This window comes from Rutilus rutilus, assembly GCF_951802725.1.
Source record: "Rutilus rutilus genome assembly, chromosome: 23".
Lineage (NCBI taxonomy): Eukaryota > Metazoa > Chordata > Actinopteri > Cypriniformes > Leuciscidae > Rutilus > Rutilus rutilus.
In genome coordinates this window covers 8,716,663-8,741,652 of record NC_140233.1, presented here as the reverse complement: position 1 = coordinate 8,741,652, position 24,990 = coordinate 8,716,663, and the positions used below count along the sequence as shown (strand labels likewise).

The window sequence follows — 24,990 nt, the reverse complement described above, 5'->3', positions numbered from 1 at the left end:
AGCAGCATGAACTCTGGGGGAAAGAAACAGACCTGTTACCTGACGTAGAACTCAAATTACCTCAAATGTACGGCAATGACATTGACGAACATTTCCGATTACTTGCCCAAAAGCAGAGCCTTCCTTACCTTGATGCGGCCAGCCAGCTTCAGGGAGCACGGCTTCCCGGGATGCCCAAGGAATGGGCTTGGGAAGTGGGCTGGACTAGGTATGGGGCGGGTGGAGAGCAACACAGGGTGAATTTCCCAGATGAGAAGGCTATTGTGTTTGATGTGGAAGTCTGCATGGCGGAGGGACACTGTCCTACGTTGGCCGTGGCGGTTTCCCCAACTGCCTGGTGAGGGTTATTTACCGTAGCAGCTCAGTATTTACCATTCATTTCACCACTGATTCCAGACAAACTCTTTTATTTGGTGTTTCAGGTACTCGTGGTGCAGTAAGAGGCTCATAGAGGACAGATACACCTGGTCTAGTGATCTGACGCTGGCTGATCTCATCCCGCTGGAGACCCCCACAAACTCCAGCCAGCCGCGGGGCGGTGAGTGGCAGGAGAGGCTCGTGGTTGGACACAATGTGAGCTTTGATCGGACACACATTAAAGAACAGTACTTACTGAAGGTGAGGGTCATTTCGGACTCATTTGAGTCTGATTTCTTCCTTTTTCTGTTGATTCTAAGGGTGCAAGGATATTAAAATTCTACATTATTTGGTCTTAAATCATTAATGAACGAAAACTGAAACTGTAAAATCTAAAATGCTAAGAATATTATATTGTACAGCAGGCTTTCCCAAATTGGTCTACTGGAGTTGATAGAAAGCTAATAATTAATTGAATCAAATGAACAAATTAATCATTAAAAAATAAAATGATCCTAATAAATCACTTGAAATATTTTATCTGTTTATTTGCATGTCATGTGACCAGCATCAGAGAACCTTGAACATGCTGATGTGTTGTTAAATTATTAAAATATTAACTTAAAATCTCAGGTGGTACTAAAAAAAAGGGTTTGGCTGACAAAAAAAGTTTAGGAATCCCTGCAGTGGCGTTAAATGGTAAATAAAATTAAATCTATTAAAAATCAGTGCTGAAGCTAAAATAAAATAAAATATGAATGACAAAATAAAATATGAAAGACAAAAGCACACAACAAAATGACAAAAAATGTAAATATGAATAAATACTGTTATATGTAATTAGATTTGCTAAAGATCATATGTAAAATTATAAGTGTTTGTTAAGATTAACTTCAAGTGAACATGCTCAATTTACACGCACAATTAAATATCCTGATAAATTAAACAAAAAATCAGCTCTAATATCGGCTGATAACAAATATGATTCTGATTTATCATGCATGCGTTTTTGGGTCGGTCTGTGCAGGGCTCTAAGATGCGTTTCCTGGACACAATGAGTCTCCACATGGCAATCTCAGGGCTGACGGGATTCCAGCGCTCGCTCTGGATGGCCAGCAAGTACGGCAAGAGAAAAGGCCTACAGGAAGTGAAGGAGCACATGAAGCGCCTCGGCCGTCGCCCTGAGGGCCCGATGGTTTGTGCAAACCTCGCAGCTGTTGTCAGTTTACAGTGCTGTAGACAGTATTAAATTGTATGCATTTCCTCATGCAGATTGGCTCATGGGATTGGGTTGATATCAGTAGTATTAATAACCTTGCTGATGTTCACGCTCTCTACGTGGGAGGAGAGCGGCTGAAGAAAGAACCAAGGGATGTGTTCGTGAAGGGCAGCATGTCTGATGTTAGGACCAATTTTCAGGTAAGCAGGATGTTGATGCTGTCAGTAACGCTCTGTTTAGTTCCTGTCTCTATGAAGCCCCTTCTTCCGAAAAGCACAATGTACTCTGTTTGGTCAGCTGGACCAGTGTGTTGTGATTGGTTAACCGAGCATGTTTCAGAAATGTCACGCCACTTACCATAACCACGGGTTTCTCAGATGTAAACACTAAGGCTGCGTCCGAAATCTGTTTATTTGATGCTTCAGGAGCTGATGCAGTACTGTGCTCTTGATGTATCAGCCACACACGAGGTCTTCACAGAGCAGCTGCCTCTCTTTATGGAGAGGTATGACACTTCATTTACATAAACCCGCCCCCCAGCTTTTCATTATGACATATTATTGCTTAAGTGACCAATCACCGTTGTCAATTCTGCATTTTTCTAGGTGTCCTCACCCAGTGACACTTGCGGGTATGCTAGAAATGGGCGTGTGCTACCTTCCTGTCAATCAGAACTGGGGGCGGTACCTGGAAGATGCTCAGGCCACTTATGATGAGCTGCAGAGAGAGATGAAGAAATCATTGATGATTTTGGCTGATGATGCCTGCCAGTTATTGGAGGATGATCGGTAAACATGCATTAGTTTGCCTCTTTCGTTCATAATATCCAATAGACTCCCTTAAAGGTTCATGAAACCCCTTGTTTCAGCACCAGTCAGTTCTCACCACAGTTTTGTAAAATGCTACATAAGTTGACATGGTAAGCCGTGGAGTGGAGAGGGAAAAAGGGAGCTTCAATTCATACAGTTTTATTTCGTTCTCATTGAATTAAAAGCATCGAAGCTTCCCACAAATGCATGCCTCAATTTACCATGAGACGTAACACAATATACACATTTAGGATTTTTAGTTTACGGTTTCATAACCTTTTAAGGAAAAGTGTCCACTTTTACAGACCATTCAGTTTATTTTCTTTATTTGTTAACTTATAACTGGACTGATCAGTTTTAGTGCTCAATAATCTAATATTTAGTGATTACTGGTTTGGTGTGCTGTTCAGGTATAAAGATGATCCATGGCTGTGGGATTTGGATTGGGACGTTCAGGACTTCAAGCAGAAGAAAATAACTGTAAGCAAGAAGAAAGCCAAACAGGAGGCTGAGGCAACAGCAGCAGCAGCGGCCAACGGAAATATACCCAGAGACTGGGACGAGGGTAAGGGTTTTTCATGTGCACATTTGATGATCTTGCGTTATGAAGATATATAATTGCTTGAACATTTTTGAACACATTTGGTACTGATTTTGCAGTAGCTGGCTTGAAACAGTATTTTTCCTTCTTGAAATATTTGAAATAGTTCACTGTTAGTTAAAGTTCATTAAATACACTAAAGTTCAAAAGTTTGGGGTCGTTAAATGTTTTTGAAAGAAGTGTCTTCTGCTCACTAAAGCTGCATTTATTTGACCAAATTTCTCTGTTTGAATATATTTTAAAATGTTATTTATTGCTGTGATGGTAAAGCTGAATTTTCCGCATCATTACTCCAGTCTTCAGTGTCACATGATCCTTCAGAAATCATTCAAATATGCTGATTTGGTGCCTCTCATTATTATTAATCAGTTGCGCTGCTTAATACTTTTGTGGAAACCCTGATACTTTTTTTTTTTTGGAATTCTTTTATGAATAGGAAGTTCAAAAGATTATTTGAAATAGCATCTTTTAAAACATAAATGTATTTACTGTCACTTTCAATCCTTCTTCCAATTATATTCATCTGACTTTTTCCTCTGTGAATCGGTCCTATCCACTTTATTTTTTCTCCTATTTACACAGCCAGGACTATGTACAAACACAATTTTTTGACATTACAGACATTAAAGGTGCCTTATGTAAAAATTGAGGTAAAAATATCCAAAAAATGAGCTACATGCATCAAAAGAATGAGAAGAAATAAGGGCGATGATGTCATTAAAAAAATGTCAAGTTATAGTGCTGCAGAGATATCAACCTCAATTAGCATTAGCATTAATAGCCACGGCCCGACAGGTGTCGTAATACCAGTTTCGGCCATGGGAGGCGGTATGCCGGCAACATAACCACCAGCCAAACATGCAATACACGAATAACTCGCACGGCTTGTGGGTGTACTTGAACCTGATGTCAATCGTGTGGAAAGTAGCCTACTGCCCACTACTACATTCAAATAAAATATGATAAAAAAGGAACAGAACCAGAGTAAACATTGGCACTGCTTTCCATCGCTGGAGACAACAAATGGACATGAAAAAAATGAGGTTTGACTTCGAACTTGCAACATTTCGTTTGGATTGGTAAGTAAGATGCTGTTAGTATTTCGTTAGAAGTTTGTTTTATATGTTTGTGTAGATTTTCGGGAAGTTATAACATAGAAATGTATCGAAGGCTGTTCGATAAACGTATATAACGTTCATAAATACAGTATTGTAATATAGTACACGTATAGCACAATCTCTATTGCTCTTTTTTTCTTGCCAACTACGTGACCTATATTATGTTTATTAAATGGCTTTCCTGAGGTAAATCTGACATAATTGTTCTCCAGCTGTGTTATTGACCTCTTCACGATGATAAAAAACACTGATTGGTCGATATTATGTATGAGGAATACATTTTGGTAAGTTGTAGCCTAACGTTACTGTATCTTTCAGTGTTCGTGATTTTTTTACTATTAGCTAGTAGAGATGATCGGTTCACATGCGCTAGGGATCTGTCGTGTAACATTTACAAGCGCCAAAACGGTATTTAATTGACAGAATCTGAGAGCTGAGATTTTTTTATATCATAACTAACCTGCTCTGTCTAGTCTGTCGGTCTCCGTGTCCTCTTTGCTTCGCGATTTTTCTGTGCGTGAGAAAATTGATGTGTGGGGTGAGAGCGTGTGAAAAGTGTTTGCGTGTGTCTCACGGTGAATGCGTGAGAGTTGGAAGCTCTGGTTATGTTGGCGCTAGCTTGGTCAACATCAGCGAATGCTGTCTGTCAAATTAATGTAATTCAAACTAACAATAAAAATGTAATATGAACAAAACGAATATGAACATATTCACTGGTAAAGGTGAAGGGGAGTAGCTTGAAGATATTCATACTCTAGAGTAGACCAACTCACTTTCTGGAGGTATACTGCCCCCATCTGGTATGGAATGTGGAGTATGAATTTATTTATTTTTACATAAGGCACCTTTAAGCAAATATTCACAAAATTGTTGATATAGGCTAACCCTTAAACACATACCATTGACTACCCTCCTCCTCCTCCTCATTCATTGTTTTAAAGTTAGATATCAATCTTCTTAGTATTCCTCAATCAATTCATTATAAACAATATAACTAGAAAAAATGTATGTAAAAAAATGCTTGTTTTCCATTTTTTGTAAAAATTGAATAGGGTCGCTAATGACCCGGGGTGTAACAGTGCAAGTATATTTTTTTCTGCACAATACTTGAATCTTTGAAGACTTGAATAAATGCAGTTCGCCTTTATTCCACAAGGTGGAAATGTCTGATACACAATGATGAAGTGACGTTTCAGTTACCGCAGGCAGAAAACAAAAGAATAGGAAGCATAATCAGTAAAAGTTGAAATGGCTCAAAGATTTACTGCAGAACAAGTACTGAACGCAATCAAATATTAGTGTCACTATCACTTGATGGTGGATCTGTCAGCGATCAAACTATCGATTTTGAAGATGTTGAAAATGATCGTTTTGAGAATATGTTTGAGATGGCGAATATGAGCCAGATGCTGAATCTACTGGGAAATAAAACATTCATGCATTTAAGGGTTACATTTTCAGCAGAAATCACTTACTGCACCTTTATTTGACCAAATCGTGCAGAACCCTGAATCAGGATAAGAGGAACAATAACATTATTAACCCTCTGTTTCAGACCCAGGTCCTCCTCCAGAAGAAGTTGAGGCTGATCCACACCCCAGCAGAGAGCTTCTACAGAGACTGAAGGAGACCGTCAGCTGCCTGCCAAAGAGGAGACAGCACTTACCGGCCCACCCCAGGTGAGTGCCGCCCCCCCCTATCCCATTTGGGTAAAATAACACAGGGTTCCACATTGCATGTGTGCACATTTTGTTTATGGTCAGCTGGTACCGAAAGCTGTGTGTGAAGATGTCTGAGGCCGAGGACTGGTCTCCTGGAGCCAGTCTCATCAGTCTGCAGATGAGGATCACACCCAAGCTGATGGGCCTCACGTGGGACGGCTTTCCCCTGCACTACACCGACCAGCACGGCTGGGGTTACCTGGTACCAGGCCGCAGAGATAACCTGGACATCTCAGAGGATAGTGAAGGACCTGTATGTCCATACAGGTAAAATAAAGTGAGGATAATAATGTGTTATTAGGAAAATATACAGTGGCTTGACAGCATCTTTCCTAAAACTTGGTTTCCAGGGCAATTGAGAGCATCTATAAGGAGTATTGTGAGCGGAAGGGGAAGGAGCAGCCCCAGTATCTGGACAGCACACTTTCTGATGATGAGCTCATGTTGACGGACAGTGCCGTGTGGCAGAAGGTTAGAGCTTTGGTGTGTTACTAAACTGGGTTTTTAGGGCTGGTGTTTTCTGTGAAAGTGTGTGCATGTTTTTGTCACATGTGTAGGTTGAAGAAGTGAGTCGACTGGAGGTGTTTGATGATGAAGTGCTGAGTGCAGCAGGCCCATCCAAGAGGATCAAGGTTTGCACCATTTAAACCTTATGATAACCAAGAAAACCCCCCACAAAATTGTTTATTTATAAAAAAATGAATTTTTTTTTTTTAATATATCATTAATATTACATGATATATTAAATAGTATTACATAATAATTAAATATTTTTAAATATTACCAAAAAATATGATATATGATATTATAATTTAATACTATCTAGTATATAATTTAATATTAATTATATTTTTAACTAATCATAATTTTTCATAATATAATACTATGAGGAAAATATTATTAAAAATAGGTAAAAATGAAATTAATATTAATTTATATATTAGATAACTTAATACTATCTGATATTTTGTAGCATTTTATATTTTTAAGTAATACAATTTTATATTTCTAAAATTAAAATCAGTTTAAGACTAAGATTAAAATATTATTACAATTATAAAGATATATTATTCATATTCTATGATATATTAAATAGTAATAAATTATTATTGTTATTTAAAATATTAATTAAACATTCAGATTTTTTATAGGATGAACCACTTATTTTGTGTAATATTACCTTTATTTGCTCATTAGAAAAAACAAAATTCGATAAACGAAAACGGGACCGGCGAGTGTCCATATCACCACGGAAATGGACCACACAATGATGTCAACATCCCTGGCTGCTGGTTCTTCAAACTGCCTCATAAGGTACAGGATTGTGTTTCTGTCCACTTCGTACAATGCAGTCATTGAAGTTTTAGACTCAAATGGTTTAAAATCACAGGACGGAAATGAGAACAATGTGGGCAGTCCATTTTCAAAAGACTTCCTGTCCAAAATGGAGAGCGGTACGCTTCAAGCAGGACGTGAAGGCACCAACGCCACACGGGCGCTAGAGATCAACAAGATGATGTCCTTCTGGAGAAATGCCCAAAAACGCATCAGGTTTGAGACTTCCAAATGTTCTCTATTTGAAATGTTTTGAATGTCTAGATGGTGCTTACCGCTGATATTTCATCTCTTATTTTGTCTCTCTTTGCAGCTCCCAAATGGTAGTGTGGCTCCGCCGGGCAGAACTGCCGCGCACCGTCAGACTGTAAGTTAACAGTGTCTTCTAGTGTCTTCTTCATTTGATTACAAACATTGCAGCCTTGTCTGACGTCCTCTTTGCTCCTTCATCAGACATCATGACTATGATGAGGAAGGGAAATATGGTGCCATTTTACCGCAGGTCATCCCAGCTGGAACGGTCACTCGCAGGGCTGTAGAGCCCACGTGGCTGACTGCAAGCAATGCTCGGGTACCACAACTACTGATAAAAATGACAATTCACAATTAATGAAGATTATCAAATATTTCTATTAATTAACAAATTTTTTTTATATGTACACTACTAGTCAAAAAGATTGGTACAAATACAATAAAAACAGTCAAATTGTGAAATATTATCAAAATATTATTTCACTATTTAACAAAAGTGAATTTTCAGCATTGTTACTCCAGTCTTCAGTATCACATGATCTTTCAGAAATTCTAATATGCTGATTTTCTGCTCAGGGAACATTTCTTATTATCAATGCTGAAAACTATTTTTGCTGCTTAATATTTTTGTGGAAACCGTGAATTAAAACTTTTATTCAAAAAGGTTGTATTAAAATAATCAAAAGCGACAGTAAAGACGTTTATAGTGTTACAAATTTTAAAATGTATTCAAAAATGTTATAGTTTAATGTTTCTCAATATTTATTATATATATATTTTTTATTATATGTATTACTTACTTTATATATATATAGTTTTTTAAAGATTTTTACCATGGCTGATTTAGCTCTATCTGTCAAATATGGAAGCGTATATCTGCCACATAAGAAGAAAAATAAGAAAAATATTGCTTTGGTAAATCATAATTATGACATAAAAGTTATCGAAATTAACAAAAAGTCAAAATTATGAAATAAAAGTCATAATTATGACAAAAACTTAATTCCATAATTCCAACTTAAGTCGTAATTTTGAGTAAATTAAATTATGAGTTAGCATGTCATAATATTGACACTGTCAATTTCGACATTATGATGTAGTATCTCATAATTTCTACTTTTTACCCCCCCAAAAAATCATAATTTTGACTTTTTGTCAGAATTTCAACATTTTGTCATAATTATGACTTATCTCATAATTTGGATGATTTATTGGTGTTATTTTACGTTTGTTTGTTTGATTTTTTTTTTTTTTTTAGTTTGAAGCTAGTTATCTACAGCACTTTGGTCCATTTGTATGGTTTTGAAACTGCTTTATAAAAATAAAGGTTGAGAATTTCTACTTTTTTCACATTATAATCATGATTTACCAAAGTATTCTTTTTTTCTTGCGTGGAAATGGGCTTCCATAATTATGACACTGAAATGGCATTAAAGCTGAGCAGTTTGTGTTTGTTTGCAGAAAGACCGTGTCGGCAGTGAGCTGAAGGCCATGGTGCAGGTGCCTCCTGGCTATCACCTGGTGGGAGCAGATGTGGATTCTCAAGAGCTGTGGATCGCCGCCATGTTGGGCGAAGCACACTTTGCAGGAATGCATGGTAATCCAGATGCTGTTTCCTAGCCATTAGATTCCAGGAGGCAAATTCCATGATGCTTCTATGGAACAAACTACACCCCGTAGGTCATTCTTAATCTCTGATTTCCAGGATGCACAGCGTTTGGATGGATGACGCTCCAGGGAAAGAAAAGTCAGGGCACGGACCTGCACAGCCGTACCGCAGATGCTGTGGGCATCAGTCGCGAACACGCCAAGGTCTTCAACTACGGACGGATTTATGGGGCCGGCCAGCCGTTTGCCGAGCGACTGCTCTTGCAGTTCAATCACCAACTGAGCCAACAGGAAGCAGCCAGTAAAGCTCGGCAGATGTACGCATTTACCAAAGGACTGCGCAGGTAGGCTAATAAACCCTAATTTATGGGTTAATTGACTGTGTATGGCAAGTTTTTTTATTTGATCATATTTTCTGTCCGGGACTACAGATGAAAAATAACCTTCGGCTAACTCTGGCACAATTACTGAAAAGTTTATTAATGTTAAAAATAAACTAAAAGAAAAAACATTCTCAAAATTTACATTCTTTACATTTAAAGAAGTAAAACATGCAATTGATTTATATTACATTATTTAAATAACTTGTTTTTAAATAATATTATTTAAAAAGTATAATTAATATTATATTATATATTAAATACTATAAAATTATTAATTCTTTAAAATATTATAAGAAAATATTATACAGTATATTAAATAGTGTTACATTCTGATTGTATTGTTTAAAATATTATTAATAAGTTTTTATTTGGTGCTTTGCATAATATAATAGAATATGTGTTATCACATTTTTTGATTATGTGCAGATATCACCTGTCTGAGGAAGGCGAATGGTTGGTAAAGAAGTTGGATGTAAATGTGGAAAGAGCTGAGGATGGCACCGTCTCACTTCAGGATCTGCGTAAAATCTCAAAACTGGCATCTCAGAGGTCTGCTGCCACGCAAGCCATTTTATTAAAGTCTTATGTTGGACAAATCTGCATGTTATACTTTTGTTTTGATCCTTGAAGTACCACCAGGGGGAGCAAGAGGAAGTGGAATCTCACAGGGAAGCGCGTGTGGACTGGCGGGACAGAATCAGAGATGTTCAATAAGCTGGAAAGTATCGCCCACTCTGAGGAACCAGCCACTCCAGTGCTGGGCTGCAGGATATCCAGAGCTCTGGAACCTTCTGCTGTTCAGGATGAGGTGAGGGAACACTTAAGTTCCTTCAAGGTTTTTTTTGCTTGAAGAAATTGTATTATTCATTATTTTAACCATTTATACCTCTAAACTAATGTTTCGAACTGCATGCAGTGACACAAACTGTATAAAATGTAAAATTGGTGAGTTATCTGCAGAATCATGGGTAATGTAGTTTTTCACCAGGAATTGTGCTGTTTAACACTATCATTTAAAAAAGTAAAGTTAAAATAATGCAGGCTGATGGCTTCAACAGAAGAATATACCATCGATTACCAACCTCACAGGAATGCTTTATTTAAACGTTTTATTCAATTTCCCTAAGGAAAAAAGGGATGATATTTTTACTTCTGGAACCTGACTGTTGCACTCTATATTATTAAGAGCCGTAACTGACTCCGTCACTGTACCGCGAGTCTTTTAATGCTAATGTGTAATTCATAATGAACTGGGAACCATTACTGTGATGCATACCTTTTTTCTTTTTTTAAAGAGTGATATTGCACATGATGCAGTATGTAAATGAATGTTGTAAACCAACAGTTTTTAAAGGGGACCTTTTATCATGCTTGAATGTGAAAAAAACACATTATTTTTCACATATTTGACATTGTTGCAGCACCTCTTTTCCCAGTCTGTCAGTAACGCTCTGTTTAGTTCCTGTCTATATGAAGCCCCTACTTACGAAAAGCACAATGTGCTCTGATTGGCCGGCTAGAGCAATGTGTTGTGATTGGACCCATTCGAACATGTTTGGGAAATGTCACGCCCCTTATCATAACTGCGAGTTTCAACACACTACTAACTCAGGCAGGCCTCACCTGCTTTTTAGCGCATGTCTTGGGTGGAAATTATTTAAATGAGACTGCAATCGAGGCGTTTCAGGGAGTTCAGAAACTGTTTATTGATATAGAGAATAACTTTAGAGTAACTTTGCAGTCCTTTTTCATGCTCAAGCAGCAACATCACACTAAAGAAAGTTGAAAACGTAAAAAAGCATAATAGGTTATTTTTAAGACAATATAAGTATTGTTTATCTTTTAATTGTTGACATAAACCATAGTTTTGATGGTTTTAGTTAATTTAATCTCCATTTAATTCATGACAGTTCTATTGTGCTTTAGTTCATTACCAGCAGAGTCAACTGGGTGGTTCAGAGCTCGGCGGTGGACTATCTCCATCTGATGCTGGTGGCCATGCGCTGGCTGTTCGAGGAGCACGACATTGACGGGCGCTTCTGCATCAGTATTCATGACGAAGTGCGTTATCTAGTGACAAGTGAAGATCGCTACAGAGCTGCACTCGCCCTACAGATCACCAACCTGCTCACCAGGTGAAGACCAACCTTTGATTCCTGTTACTGGTGGCATTACCCTGTGAAGTGCATGCTTGAATTTTTCTGTCCATTCTCAGGAGCATGTTTGCCTATAAACTGGGAATGATGGATCTGCCGCAGTCAGTGGCTTTCTTCAGTGCAGTGGACATTGATAAGTGCTTACGGAAGGAGGTGACCATGGACTGCGTGACTCCATCCAATCCCACAGGAGTGGAGCGGAGATACGGGTTAGCCCAAGGTAAGACTCAGCCTTAAAGTGCCCCATTATGCTATTTTAAAGGTTCCTGATTTTGTTTTGAAGGTCTCCTACATTAGTTATACATGCATCCAAGTACAAAAAACACTTAAATTGTCTCATAATATACATTGCAGTATCAGCTCTTTTCTCATTGTCTGAAACGGTTCGATAAATTATCCTCTCTAAACCCCTCCTTTCTGAGAGCCTACTCTGCTCTGATTGGTCAGATGGCCCAGTCTGTCGTGATTGGTCTACCGCTTACAGCGCATGTTGGAAACAAAATCTATTTTTGGCTGGATGGTTCCTTAAGAAATTCACCAGATCACATGTAGACATTTGTTTATTAATATTATAGCAGCATTTTGTGAACATCCATAACTCATTAGGTCTAAAAACCTTGTATTAAGAGCACAATGTATTAATTAAGCAAGAGTAAGGCAGGTATTCTTTAAATATTGTCGATGTGCTACCGTGAATAAAGTTGACCATGCTTTTATATCAACAGGTGAGGCGTTGGACATTTATCAGATTATAGAAATCACCAAAGGGTCTTTGGCCAAAGGAAAACGACAAGCTACAAGGTTAAAGTAATATCTGTGTCATGAAAGAATAAACTGTCTCAACGCATAAATGGCCGTCCCTAGTAGGAACTCAAAAAAGGGTGGCGTTCTCCTGTGAATGAGGGTGAAAAAAAGTGCAAAAGAAGGACTAGAAGTTTTTTTCACTGCTTCCTCCTCTTTTTCTTTGGCGCTTGGTTTTCCTCCAAAGGCTGAGAGTCTTCAGTCTAAGGAAAGAAAGACACCATTGAAGATGAAGAAAGCAATCCCAGTGCTCGGTCTGAGGATGAACATGTTTAAACAGAGACACACCTGTTGGCTTACGTCCTGCTGCTGTTCCTGCAGTGCAGCTTCCAGCGTGGCAGTGTTGATTCTGAAGTCTCTGGAAGTGCTCAGCTTCATATACTGCATCAGATTGACCTGTGTAAAGGACATTCACCAATGTGCCGTAATGTTTCAGAGGATTTTGTTACCTTTTTTTGTTGTATATGCCGTGCATATGGGCAAAGAATTAAGAGACCTTACCTTGGATTTCTTGGAGAGAAGAATGAGAAACTTCTCATACTGTTCAATGTTGAAAATGAGGTTCGGGATGGCTTTAGTCTCACGAAGAACTTTAGCCTAGAAATCACATCAGATGCACAAAACGGTTTTAAGACTTTGCACTCCGAGGCCTAAATTTGTTACCAAAATATTTTCATTAAATTCATTTATTTTTCAGTCTCAGGTAATGAATTGAAATAGTTCTCACTGAAGCAGCTGCTACTGCATCATCTTCTTTTTTCTTCTTCTTCAACTTCTCCTGGCCTCCAGCCGTCAGTTCTCCACTCTGTACGAGACAACATTTAATAATGTGTTAAGACACTGTTGTAAAGGTTAAAAAACACCAAACTGAAAGAAAATGGGCACATACCTGTACATATGTGATGAAACAATAACACTGGGGAGTGAGATGAGACCCTGACAGCTTCACCTGGACACAAGAAATGTTTGTGAGTTGTTAAATTACATAATTTAGGATGTCATTTAGGTTGAATCTGGATCTACAAGAAACGCCTTGAATATTATTTTTAATTTACTGTGTTTTAGTTTTGTGCTACAGATTCTGAATCTACTTGGCAATAATGGCTGTTTGGACAAATTGATGGTTCCTTTGGTGTGAAATGGTTAAAAGGTTTGTGTTTATCACAAATAAAAGGTTGAGAGAGATTAAATTGTACATCCTTGCATCATTTCAAGATAAATGTTGTAACTAACTGGCATTAAATATCATTGTTTGGTCTTGCCACCCTCTATACTCTAAAGAATTAGAAAAACCTTACCAGTTTCTCCAAACGTGCGGGGAACTGACCAGGTTGGGTCGCACACAGCTGAATATACTGAAAAAAAAAATGATTGACAACTTTAATTTTATGTGCAGCACTTTTACATGTTTGTGTGAAGCTCTGAGCTGTAACGATTTCCCAAACCATATAGAGCAAATCAAAAAGACCGGAACTTAGAAATTATATTACAGTCAGGATGACTCACATATTTGGTAAGTGTAGTGAGGAAGCTGTAGGTTCGACTGAGCTCTCTCATTAGGGTGTCCGTACAGGGTCCCGTGGGCAGAGCGGTCTGAACCAGCTCATGCAGAGCCGTTAACAGCGTGCCTAACTGAACCGTGACGGCCTTCTCGATCGGGTCCTGCTGGCCCAGTGGCTGCTGGGTATTTCCTAATGCACACAGGACATTTCCATAATGCTCTTTATGCTAGATCAGGGGTGTCCGATCCTGCTTCTGGAGAGTTTAGCTCCAACCCCAATTAAACACATCTGAACCAGCTAGTCAAGTGCTACATTCGAAACATGTCCTAGCATACTACTACTATTGTTACTAAATTGTTATATGGCAGAAATAGTAAGGGTAGTATGCTATTCTAACTTCCGCAACTGTCTTACAAGGCATACTAGAAACTTCCAAGCAGGTGTGTTGAGATAAGATGAAGCTAAACTCTGGAAAGTGGCCCTCCAGGAGTAGGTTTGGACACACTTGTTCTAAATTAGGGAAATCCAATCCTGGTCCTGGATGGCAATAATCCTAATTAAACACACATGAGCTATTCACAGTCTTCAGGATTGCTAGCAACTTCTAGGCAGGTGTGTTGGAAGCCTTCCAGGAAAAAGACTGGACACCTTTTTGGTGCTTTTTACCTGAAATTGTTCTGTCTGAGCTTATCTGGCCTTTCTTCTTGGCGATCAACCAGTCTACTTCATCCAACACCTTTCCAACCTGAGACAGGACTAGAAGCTGGAAAGGAAGAGAGGCAGACGCTGCGCTCTTTTAACAGGTATGAAGATTTAAACATTTGTTTCTGAAGTGTGTCCGTTCTTACCGCGGTGGATGCAGCTGTTTTCATGCTGATGATGGCAAAATGGGATTGTTTCTCCACCTCTACGTCCTGATCAGAAACGGAAATGACTATTTTAGTGACGTACGATCAAATGTAAAGTCTCCAGTTGTTTTGTGCACTGTTTTTTTTACTGCCTTGAGGAGACCTGAGCACACTAGAGAGGTTTTCATTCGTTTTAGAAGCGGCCACAGTACCTGGTCGATGTCTCCCAGCTGGCTGTGTATGTCCTGGCACATCTCCCAGAGCAGAGACACTGGGCTCTTATGCAGGACTTGCAGGCTGAACAGCAGGGACAGCAAGCCCTTAGTGAGAGAGATGTCCTCTGAAAGAGAGAAACGGGTGAACGAAGGGTTGGGGATACAAAATGAAGCAGCATTGTGAATACTGTGATGATTTTAACAAGCTTTTTTTTATTTGAGCATCACAATTCATGAAGACTACATTATTATACAAGTTTAATAATCTCCCATCTCATCCGTTACTTAACTCTTATTCAAAATGTATATATATAAAAATATTTTAGTAAGTATACTGTTGTATTATAGTATGAACATTACCATTTTAAAAAATACTGTGAAATACTATAACAATTTAAAAATAACTTTTCTATTTGAATGTTTTAAAGTGTGATTTATTCCTGTGATCAAAGCTGAATTTTCAGCATCATTACTCCAGTCTTCAGTGTCACATGATCATTCAGAAATCATTCTAATATGCTGATTTGCTGCACAAGAAATATGTATTATTAATGTTAAACAGTTGTACTTCTTAATATTCTTAAAGAAACTGAAAAATATTATTTCTGTTCATTCAGTCAAAAAAAGCAAACATACCTTTCTTAAAACTAGATTTTTACTGTTTTAAGTTTTTATGCTAAATATTTTGAATCTACTTAACAATAATGGCTTTTAGGACAAAAGTATGGTTCTTTTGCTAGGAATTAGTTATCCCAAATGAAATGCATAATTTTTGAGAGATATATCCAATTTTTCATTCTTGCAACATTTCGAAAGCCGAGATAAATGTTGGTTTGAAAACATCCCAGCTCCCCCTAATAAAAGTTTCATCTTTGTACATGAATCACTCACCGAAGTTGGTTTCCTTGCAAATTTTCACAGTCCATGTGAGCATTTGCGTAAACTGCACATAAAAACAAAAAGAAGACGTATTAAGATTCCTGACAGCCAACCCTGCAACAGCACGAGTGTTTCGAAGAGTTACCTGCTGAGAGGAAGGATCGAGCTGTCGTGACAAAACGCTGAGGATGCTGACCAATAACTGAGCTTCTTTACTGTTGAACTCCTCCTCTCCCCCGCTGAGCTGGTTCATCAGCGCTCGCTGGACACAAAAGATCAACTTACAACGCCTGCTGGTGTGTGTTTTGTCTCCAACTCTGATTGAGCAGAGCAAATGGAACATTATGGTCATACTGGGTTTGAAAATGAAGCTGGTACCTGAAACTGGCGGATATAGAAAGCCGTTTGCGCTGTCAGAACAGACCCCTTGCCCTCTCCCTCTGCTTCCCCTGAAACATCTTTAATACAGATCGTGTTTTATTAAAACACCATTAACATACAAAGCTATTATTTCGAAGTCTCAGGAATGCTAAGACGCCCACCGAGAGAAGACAGGAAGCTGCTAATGCGTGTTGGGTATCGCTGTATCACCGTGGTGAAGACTCGCAGCAGACCCTCCAGACATAGTAATGATACACTCTGGCCCTTCTCCTTCTTCCCAGCATCCTCCACGGTGGACGGCACATTAGTGTAGCGCCACATTAGCACACTGCAAGAAGGGAAACCGGAAATTAAGAAATGCAGCATCTTTCAAGCACTGTACCCCTAAGTAAATCTAAAAACATTAAGCTTTTATGAGGTTTTTAAAGTCACCATGAAATCAAAATTGACAATTCTTTTTTTAAGGAATATTGCAGTATTTATAATAAAAAAATGATCTGTTCACATAACTATTTTGTAATCTTTAATCAAAATAATTTCCCCTCTTGCAGCGTCTTCTCTTCTCTGATGATGTGTTTAGTGGCGTGAGGGAAGGACAACCTGTCACTCACATGAGATCCACCAATAGCAAACCACAATCAATCCAATCAATTCCAGACGGACAAAATCAAGTCCCGCCCTACATTCATTCTAGTTCGAGAAGCCGTTTCACTTGGATATACTTCACCATAGGGAAGAAAAGACTATCACAACATCCGTTTCATGCCAACTTTAACATATGTGTCTTTTTGGGGATTTGTTCAATTGAAGTCCAGATGTTTATGTGATGGCCAATAACAAAAAGCCGAGACCTGGTGATGTCACAGAGGTGGCGGAAGGTCTTGTCAGGGCTCTGTCCCTCCGGTCCGTCTGTGTGTCCGGTGTCCTCCAGCTGCTGGATCTTCTGCAGGGCCACGCTCACACAGTACCGCAGGAAGTCTCCACTGGAACGCAACACAGACAGGCTCTCCTCACGGCTCTGAGTGCTGTCTCTAAAAGAAATGAATACTTTTATTCAGCAAAGGCGCATTAAATTGATCAAAAGTGACAAAGACATTAATAACGATACAAAATGTAGGTGCACAGTGAAACCGTACCTGAAGAGAGCAGTGAGCAGTGTGGAGATGAAGCCTAGAGACAGCAGGCTGCGGGGGGGTTTGCTGGACGACGTGGGGCGTCCCTTCCCTGCCCGCTCCCTCAGGATCTCAGACACTTTATGATAGCGCTTGAAAAGCTCCAGAATGTCCTCAAAATGGTTCTTACTGCTCAGCATGTGCAAACACAGTATATGTTAAACACATCCAGCATGTAATGCCTGATTTAAAAGTATTCAAAAACAAGGCTTTCACAAACACACACCTGTAATTAGCAGTGATGAAGTTGTACTCCATGAGAACCTCGTTCAGTCCCATCACCAACACAGCGTAGATGCTGTTTTTTATTCCAACACTGGAACTCGTTGAAAATTCAGCACACTTATCCTGAGAAGCAGAAAATGAAACATAAAAACAGCATAAATGTAGTTTTGTCAGTCGTAATGCCGCTACCTTGACCAAATTTACACCAGCAAAAGTTTCACGATTTTTTTAAATGTTTTTGAAGGAGGTCTCTTATGCACATCAAGCCTGCATTTATTTGATTAAAAAAATACTTTAAAATAACTGTTTTCTATTTGAATACATTTTAAAATTTTATTTATTCCTGTGATCAAAACAGAATTTTACAGATCAATTTTAGAATTACTCCAGTCTTCAGTGTCACATGATCCTTCAGAAATCATTCTAATATGCTGATTTCTTATTATCATTTGTTTGGTTTAATGTTGTGTAAACCGCGATACAATTTTTCCCAGGATTCTTTAATAAATAGAGTTAAAAAAAAACAATTTATTAGACATTTTTGTAACATTATAAATGCCTTTACTGTCACTTTTGATCAATTTAATGCTTATTTTCTTGCTGAACAAAATAACTACATTTCTTTTGGAACAGTATTATCCAAGTAAATAACATTTTCATTGAGACGTAACCAACCAGCAAAGGTAAGAATTATGCCGTACCAACTCAAAATCCTCCAGTTCGCTTTTAATCATGCGCTTCGTTATGCTTTCTAGAATAGCATGCAGTTCACTTTGGACTCCGCCCTCCTCTTCGTCATCGTCATCATCGCTCGCACTGCCCCCTGACCGTATGTTCTGGTTCCACAGCAGGCAGTGAACCGTGCAGCACAGCAGGTGCGCCTGGAGAAACACATATGACCTGAAGTTTCATCCTGTACATGTTCAAATGCAGTGCATCGATGTGATTGAGGCATGGCATCAGTACCAGAGGCTCCTGGAGGAAGACCTGATCTCCATGTGCGCTGATACACGACTCCAGCTTCAGAGGCGGAAGCAGATCTTGCACGGGTTCAAAGTATCGTTTCAACTGGTAAACACAAATAATAATTGGATCATTACCATTGTCAGAACAGGAAGGCATAGGCTCTCGTTTTGGTAAAGGATGATACACACTTGTGACAGGAGGGTCTGCATGATGGAACTCGACAGCTGAGAGTTACGACGAAGGACATCGTGGAAACCCTAAAAATCAAACAAATCACTTTCTAAGTACAGCACAGAAGTCAAATGGACAGGATCGATCAATCACAGCTGTATTCGTTCACTTCTTCATTTCTAAAAGTGGAAATGAGAGGGTCAGACCCAGACCTCATAAAGCATGAGCCGGACGTCAGCCTGCTGGTTAAGGCACCGGCGTAGACTGCTCAGGATCTCCAGGCAGAAGGCTTCATTAGCAGCAGTGTTATAGCGCGAGTGCACGTCTGCATGGACCTGGAATGGGAATCAGATACGGTCACACAGTTAGAGGATTCTTAAACCGGATTGGCTGGCGTTAAAGCGACGTCACAACAACGTAGTAGCATTATGCCACACAGGTAAGTATCAAATATCACTGATAATGATAAATAATAATAAATAAAAAACCTTCAAATATTGGCTGATAACCAATTTTGTACCGATATATTGTGCAATCTCCATTAAACATAAAATCTGTTTCAACTGGCTTTGATTTTGTTGTTTTTATGCAGAATTTTGCTCTTAGTGAGGACAGAAAAATACATTTTTGTATGGACACCAGTATGTAATGTAAACTACATTGTGCACAGTTAAGATGCGCAGAGTAAAGCAGATGTCTAAGTTTACCTGGCTGGTTGTAATGGCCTGACTGGCCTGGCTAGAAGCTAAACTCCCCAGAATACGAAAGTTCTTCAGTAGCAACAGGAAGCCCGCCACTGCTGACTTCCGGCCATCTAAATGACTTCAGAGAGATGATGATTCATTAGTACTTCGTCATCATTCAAATACATTTGGATGTGGACCATTCCTTACTCTACCTGGAGAACATGGCCTTCCGGAGGACCAGGATCAGGGCATCTTTCATAGACATGCTCACTTTGAGCAGGGGCTGAGCAGAGGAAACATTAAACATATCAAAAAATGTATAAAAGCATAATAGGTCCTCTTTAATATCATGTGGATTGAGATGTTACCTGCACAGCTTTGAGGAGCCCCTGTACACTGCTGAGGGGCAAGTACGAGAGCTGGTCAAACGTTTCTGTGACCTTAGAGGAAGATTCCAAGAGGATCATGGGAGCAGACATCACAATGCTGGAAAGAAGGTCTGCGGCAGAGATAAAGCCAAGAAGAACACAACAAAATTTAGATAGTGAGCTTGAATTAAAAATCTGCAAAAAGACAACTACTAACCAATGAAATGGGTGACAGGTGAGGCTGTTTTAGTCACCAATCGATTCAAAACTTGCTCTAGGATCTCTCCTCTGATTGGTTCATGCATCTGTTCAAAACAACCCCACAAAGTTTGTCACATATTTGCAATGTTTGGAGCATGATTTACGTATTACAAGGGGGAAACCATCGGTTGACAACTACACTGTACCTTGAAGCTCTCAAGAAGAACTTGTCCACCAAGTCGACACGCTTGCTGGTTTGGCGTTTTAGTGGTGGATGTTCCTTCTGTGACCTTCCCAAATGGTCCAGCTTTAGGCCCAAATGAGTCCATAAGTATAAATCCCAGTTGCACCAGACCTTGAGTGACATGATCCCAGCCAAACACACTGCAGATAAAGACATAACACTGAGCAAAACCACACAATAAATAAAGGAAGAAAAAAGCACTGCAGTTTAAGCAGACCTGTTTTTGACGGTGTCCAGAATCATGTTGGAGACACTGTTACACTGAGGCAGCAGTTCCTGCAGAAACTTCGAGCTGTGCTGAATCTGATCATCCTTGAAGTTTTTTGTGATGGCACCCTTCAGGAACTCAAATACCTAAGCATTATGTGTCATGTTAAGAGTGGGACAAAGGTCTGAGTCAGTAAAACCAGCATATTGTGGGCATCACAGGCACGTTTTTGAAGAATTTGGGACTCTTCAAGTTCAAATGCACACATGATTCATAAAAATGCTGCGTTGATGCTGAATATTGGCGCAAATATTATAACAGTATAATTTCTTATTATATAAGATGACAGAATATCGTGCGTATCGCGATAATGTTAAGTTTAGCTTATGAAGAGTTCATCATCAAACTTCATCAGACTACATCATCAAAATGTCCACATTTTTAGCTACATCGCCTATCCCTTAGTAGACAGCTCACTAGGTTTAAAGAAGAAGGATGAAACCCAGACGTACCTGCTCCTCGTACCGTTGGATACGAGCCACAGAAAGCAGCAGAGCGATACTGAAGGGACACAACGGATCACTCTGGGCCACCTACAGAAAAAGACAACCAGCTAGCACTCACAGACGCTCAAAGAAAGGGGTGTGATTATACGTGAGCCTGGCAGACTTTCACCTTGAGGTTTTTAAAAAACTCCCTGCCGAGCTCATGGTCAAGACGAATGGCAAAGACTATGTGGAGGATGACGGTTCCCTCTACGTGTCGCAGCTGATCCTGTGGGATGGTCTGCACCTCCACATCTTCACTCCTAACACAGATACACACATAAAATGATCGGTCCAATTAAATTAAACCATCTGACCTGAGCAAGTGGGATACTCACTCTGCATTTCTCTGCTCCTCTTTCTGAAGTTGGTCTTGCTTCTTGAAGTAACTGATGATTCCCTCTAGAACCAACTTCTTACAGCCCTGTCAATGAAAAAAATAAGAATCTGACCATAAAGACACACTGTTTTAAAGAACTTTTAAAGCATATCAACAGACCTTGGCAGAGAGCAGCAACAGCTGATAGACCAGAGGTGGGATCTCCTGTAGATCCAACTTGAGGAACATCCGTAGAATCTTCTCAATCAAAAACTGAAGCTCCTCAGCAGATAACGGAACATCCCTGACACAAAAAACATGTTTAAGTGTGTTCAAGACACAAAGTTGATAACTAGCCAGTTAATATATCAACATACCTGAACATGGTCGTAAGGTGTATCACACACTGTGGATCCCATCTGCGTGAATTGGAGATATGTTACTAAAAAGTTGGTGCGGTATAGTTTATAGATAGAACAATGTCTGACTTTTGTGTTCTAGTTTTACTTGGAGAGCTCTGTCACTTCATTTCTGGATTGTCTTTATTGATCACTTATTGAAAACCAATACTAAAGCACTTGAATTCAGACTTCACCTGCTGGAGCAAAGACTGTTGATCAGCTGTTTCTTGTATTCATCTCCACTCAGCTCACCTGAAGTAAAAGTAAAAAAAAAAGTTTCTTATCTTTACTCCAGAAGTATTTAATCCAAATTCACTTAATTAACATCACTTAACTGTTGTTGTTTGACTCTACAGAGTTATTTCCTTTTCTTAACAGAACAGTTTATGCTTAGCAAATAGCATCTTACCTTTCCCATAAGCTAATGTTTCTGTAGCGGCAAGAGCTGTTAGGATTGTAGGGAAAAGTTCCAGTGATCTCCCACTGTTCATCTCACTCACTTTGATGGCGTCCACATATAGAGATGCTAACGCGGCTAATGCGTGACCAGGTAGACTGTGCGTCTATGGCACAGAAGAAACCCATATTATACAGGTATAGTATTAAAGTCACCATGAAATCAAAATTGACAATTCTTACTTTTTATGGAATATTGCAGTGTTTCTTATCAATTATTTATCTGTGCAATTTTTTTTTTTAAATTCATGTGCCCTCTTTAATCTTTAATCAAAATAACTCCCTCTTGCAGCGTCATCGCAAGTTACGTAATGAATCTTTAATTACAAGTTCAGTCCCAGGGATCTCCCCATAAGGGGTTTGAAAATTCAACCTACTGGTTACTAGCCTAGACCATTAACCACTACGTCACTATTAGTTTGTGTACAACGGTACGGTATGAAACTCACCTCCAACATCAGAAGCCCAATGATATCTGAGGCCACTTCTGTCTGCAGGTCTCCAGATTCACACAGTGGAATACAGTGCTTGTACACTAGCAGTCTCCGGTTAGCGCCATGTGAGTCACTTACCGGTGAACCTAACATCACAAACAAACACAATTTGATATTCAGCGCTACTTGATTGAGCAGCACAGAGTAATTTTTAGTTTGTTTTTTTACACTTACACTTATTAGACATGGATGCAACATCATGCGAAAGCAAAAGTTTTTGATCATACATGTTATTTCTAGTATTACTGAGAGAGATATTATTATAGCTTTTATTAATATTTTGAATTTGTTTTTATATGTATATTTTCCAGATTTATTTTTATTAAAAATTAAAAAGTATTTTTTTAACTCATTTTTATTTCAGTTTGTTATTTTAGTACATCAAGTACATTGCATTGGCATCTAGTTAAAATGAAATAAGTGATGGTGTATTTTAGTTCAGTTACTATTTTAGTTAACTATAATAACCCTGAATGATCAAATGAACACTTACCTTTAAATATGGCTTTGATCAGGATGCCTGTATCCTTCCCTTTCAGAGCACTATTAGTAAGGATGGTTGTGAGCTGTAGAGGGACAAAAAATTATTTTATACATAATTTTAAGGTGATGCCTTGTCCATGACATGATTAGAGAGTTTTGCATTGATTACAATCTCACTTCACCTATACACACTACAGCACACAGAAACACAAACCTGATCGTCGGACAACAAAGTGAGATGCTTCTGTAGCTCATCTACACCATCACTCTCCGATAACGATATGATCTTTTCCACAGAAACCTTCATCTTGGACATCTATGTGCCCAGACCTGTGAGTATAAGGTCACATAAACACATTTAAACAAATTAAAACAAGAGGAACGTCTTAAACGTCCTTTTTTGGAGCTTGACAGTTCATGATCACTATGAACTGCCTTTGTGTCTTTGCAAAAATGCTTTTCATTTTGTGTTCCACTGAAAACTATCAGCCTATGAGGGAGAAAAATACGAGAGTGATTAAATGATAACAGAAAATGTATTATAAATTAATTTGTATTTTTATTCCTTGTATTATATTATATATATATTATCTGCTTACTGTAGTTATTCGGCAGTTTAGGAACGTTATAACCATATACTAATAATAAAAGCATGACTCAAAGGTGCACATGAAAAAAACACGGTCATTTATGAAGCAACACATGCTTTTATCACATATGCATACATTCATTTATTCATACATACCTGTTCATTATAATTAGTGAATGAAATATAAATATATGCAAGTTATTAGGCTAACGTTACGTTGTGTAAACAAAAGTAGTAATAACAATAGAATATCATCTCGTTGGTTAGCACAGCAAAAATAAGTCATAATCAAAGCAATATTTGAATTAGGACAACGTAATAGAAATAAAGTCAATAAGAAAAAAAGCAAAGAAAACAGAACAACTGTCAGATTCGTATTTAATAAAACAGACATATTGAAATCGGAACGTTTAAACGCGTGAAGTGTATAGTCTACCTTTACAGTGTCAGACACTTGCCTGTTTAAGCAAATTTTATGTAGGATTTGTTGATAAATGTTCCTTTTCAGAAAGACTTGTTTCTTGATATCTCTTGCCTTTTGCAGTCGGTAAGTTAACTCGTCACCTTGTTTAATAACAACCGAAACTCCCGCCAGTATGTGCATGGAACACTTCCTACTACGTCATGTCACTTCTGTACATTTGATTGGCCGCAGTCGATTCGCTTTTTCCATTATTACGTTTTTTCTTTCTTTTTTTTTACTATTCACTGTCTTTTTTCAGCTTACTTTGCTATTGATGGGCATTAATAACGTTAATTATTAGGTTAAAATTACTCTGTTCCTAGATTGTGGTAGCAGTACCTTTTCACAGCGCTTGATAGAATGGACCAATCACAATCGTTTTTGGTGATTAGAAGGTCGATTTTGTAAAATAATTTATTACTGCGGAGGATTTAGGGAATGAGCAAGTTGTTGGGAAAAGAAGATTTGAAATATTACACAATATACCCAACCCAACTGACTTTTTATCTCAGTCCAATGGAACGGGTTACTCTAGAATTTTTGCAATTCTATTTGATGGCGCTAGAGGCAACCTTTCACAGCTCATTTGGTGGCAACAGATGAAGCCAAAATATGTACTACAGGACTTATGGATATTTACTAGTTTGCGCAAAGGAGTGGATGATGGATTTCCTTGACTTCGAGGTGAGTGGATGTTACATGGAATGAGGCTCTCCATTTATTTACAATGATTGTATCTGTCATAGTCTGAAACTGGCTGTCTTGGTTTCCAAACGTGCTGATTTTGGGAATATGATTAGCCTACTAAGTCGTT

At 38.6% G+C, this 24,990-nt stretch overlaps 2 protein-coding genes across 3 annotated transcripts in view; one reads left to right on the top strand and one right to left on the bottom strand.

The window, feature by feature from the left end:
- The window catches only part of polg (polymerase (DNA directed), gamma), a gene marked incomplete at its 3' end in the record, with an annotated part of 13,254 nt that extends 889 nt beyond the window's left edge, over positions 1 to 12,365 (top strand). Inside the window, 23 exon segments of the mRNA XM_084397423.1 lie at positions 1 to 337; positions 423 to 618; positions 1,385 to 1,552; positions 1,630 to 1,776; positions 2,002 to 2,081; positions 2,182 to 2,364; positions 2,796 to 2,950; positions 5,660 to 5,783; positions 5,868 to 6,092; positions 6,176 to 6,296; positions 6,383 to 6,457; positions 7,023 to 7,139; positions 7,216 to 7,376; positions 7,474 to 7,527; positions 7,614 to 7,731; positions 8,874 to 9,009; positions 9,118 to 9,364; positions 9,830 to 9,952; positions 10,034 to 10,211; positions 11,330 to 11,538; positions 11,619 to 11,779; positions 12,285 to 12,337; positions 12,339 to 12,365. The exon segment at positions 1 to 337 is cut by the window's left edge and continues 263 nt beyond it. Of these exon segments, the coding sequence (XP_084253549.1) occupies positions 1 to 337; positions 423 to 618; positions 1,385 to 1,552; positions 1,630 to 1,776; positions 2,002 to 2,081; positions 2,182 to 2,364; positions 2,796 to 2,950; positions 5,660 to 5,783; positions 5,868 to 6,092; positions 6,176 to 6,296; positions 6,383 to 6,457; positions 7,023 to 7,139; positions 7,216 to 7,376; positions 7,474 to 7,527; positions 7,614 to 7,731; positions 8,874 to 9,009; positions 9,118 to 9,364; positions 9,830 to 9,952; positions 10,034 to 10,211; positions 11,330 to 11,538; positions 11,619 to 11,779; positions 12,285 to 12,337; positions 12,339 to 12,365 (3,395 nt within the window).
- Positions 12,104 to 24,342, bottom strand: fanci (FA complementation group I). 2 transcript variants are annotated; one of them, XM_084397422.1, is made up of 38 exons: positions 24,172 to 24,342; positions 23,339 to 23,454; positions 23,135 to 23,207; positions 22,597 to 22,727; positions 22,101 to 22,254; positions 21,886 to 21,943; positions 21,668 to 21,709; positions 21,471 to 21,594; positions 21,310 to 21,395; positions 21,102 to 21,234; positions 20,939 to 21,019; positions 20,436 to 20,572; positions 20,181 to 20,358; positions 19,991 to 20,078; positions 19,774 to 19,904; positions 19,618 to 19,688; positions 19,427 to 19,541; positions 18,932 to 19,054; positions 18,737 to 18,805; positions 18,549 to 18,650; positions 18,284 to 18,463; positions 17,584 to 17,705; positions 17,322 to 17,486; positions 17,037 to 17,216; positions 16,347 to 16,513; positions 16,183 to 16,262; positions 15,950 to 16,066; positions 15,817 to 15,868; positions 14,923 to 15,050; positions 14,711 to 14,776; positions 14,529 to 14,625; positions 13,867 to 14,051; positions 13,659 to 13,715; positions 13,250 to 13,309; positions 13,088 to 13,165; positions 12,862 to 12,957; positions 12,649 to 12,756; positions 12,104 to 12,563 (listed from the first exon to the last, which is right to left on the bottom strand). In XM_084397422.1, exons 2-38 carry the CDS (start codon positions 23,438 to 23,440, stop codon positions 12,501 to 12,503), a joined length of 3,999 nt encoding a protein of 1,332 aa, XP_084253548.1. In that variant the 5' UTR covers positions 23,441 to 23,454; positions 24,172 to 24,342; the 3' UTR covers positions 12,104 to 12,500. The 2 variants fall into 2 exon arrangements, with proteins under 2 accessions (XP_084253548.1, XP_084253547.1); XM_084397421.1 differs by having other exon boundaries at positions 12,419 to 12,756; positions 24,172 to 24,305.
- Positions 24,343 to 24,990: the final 648 nt, after the last annotated feature.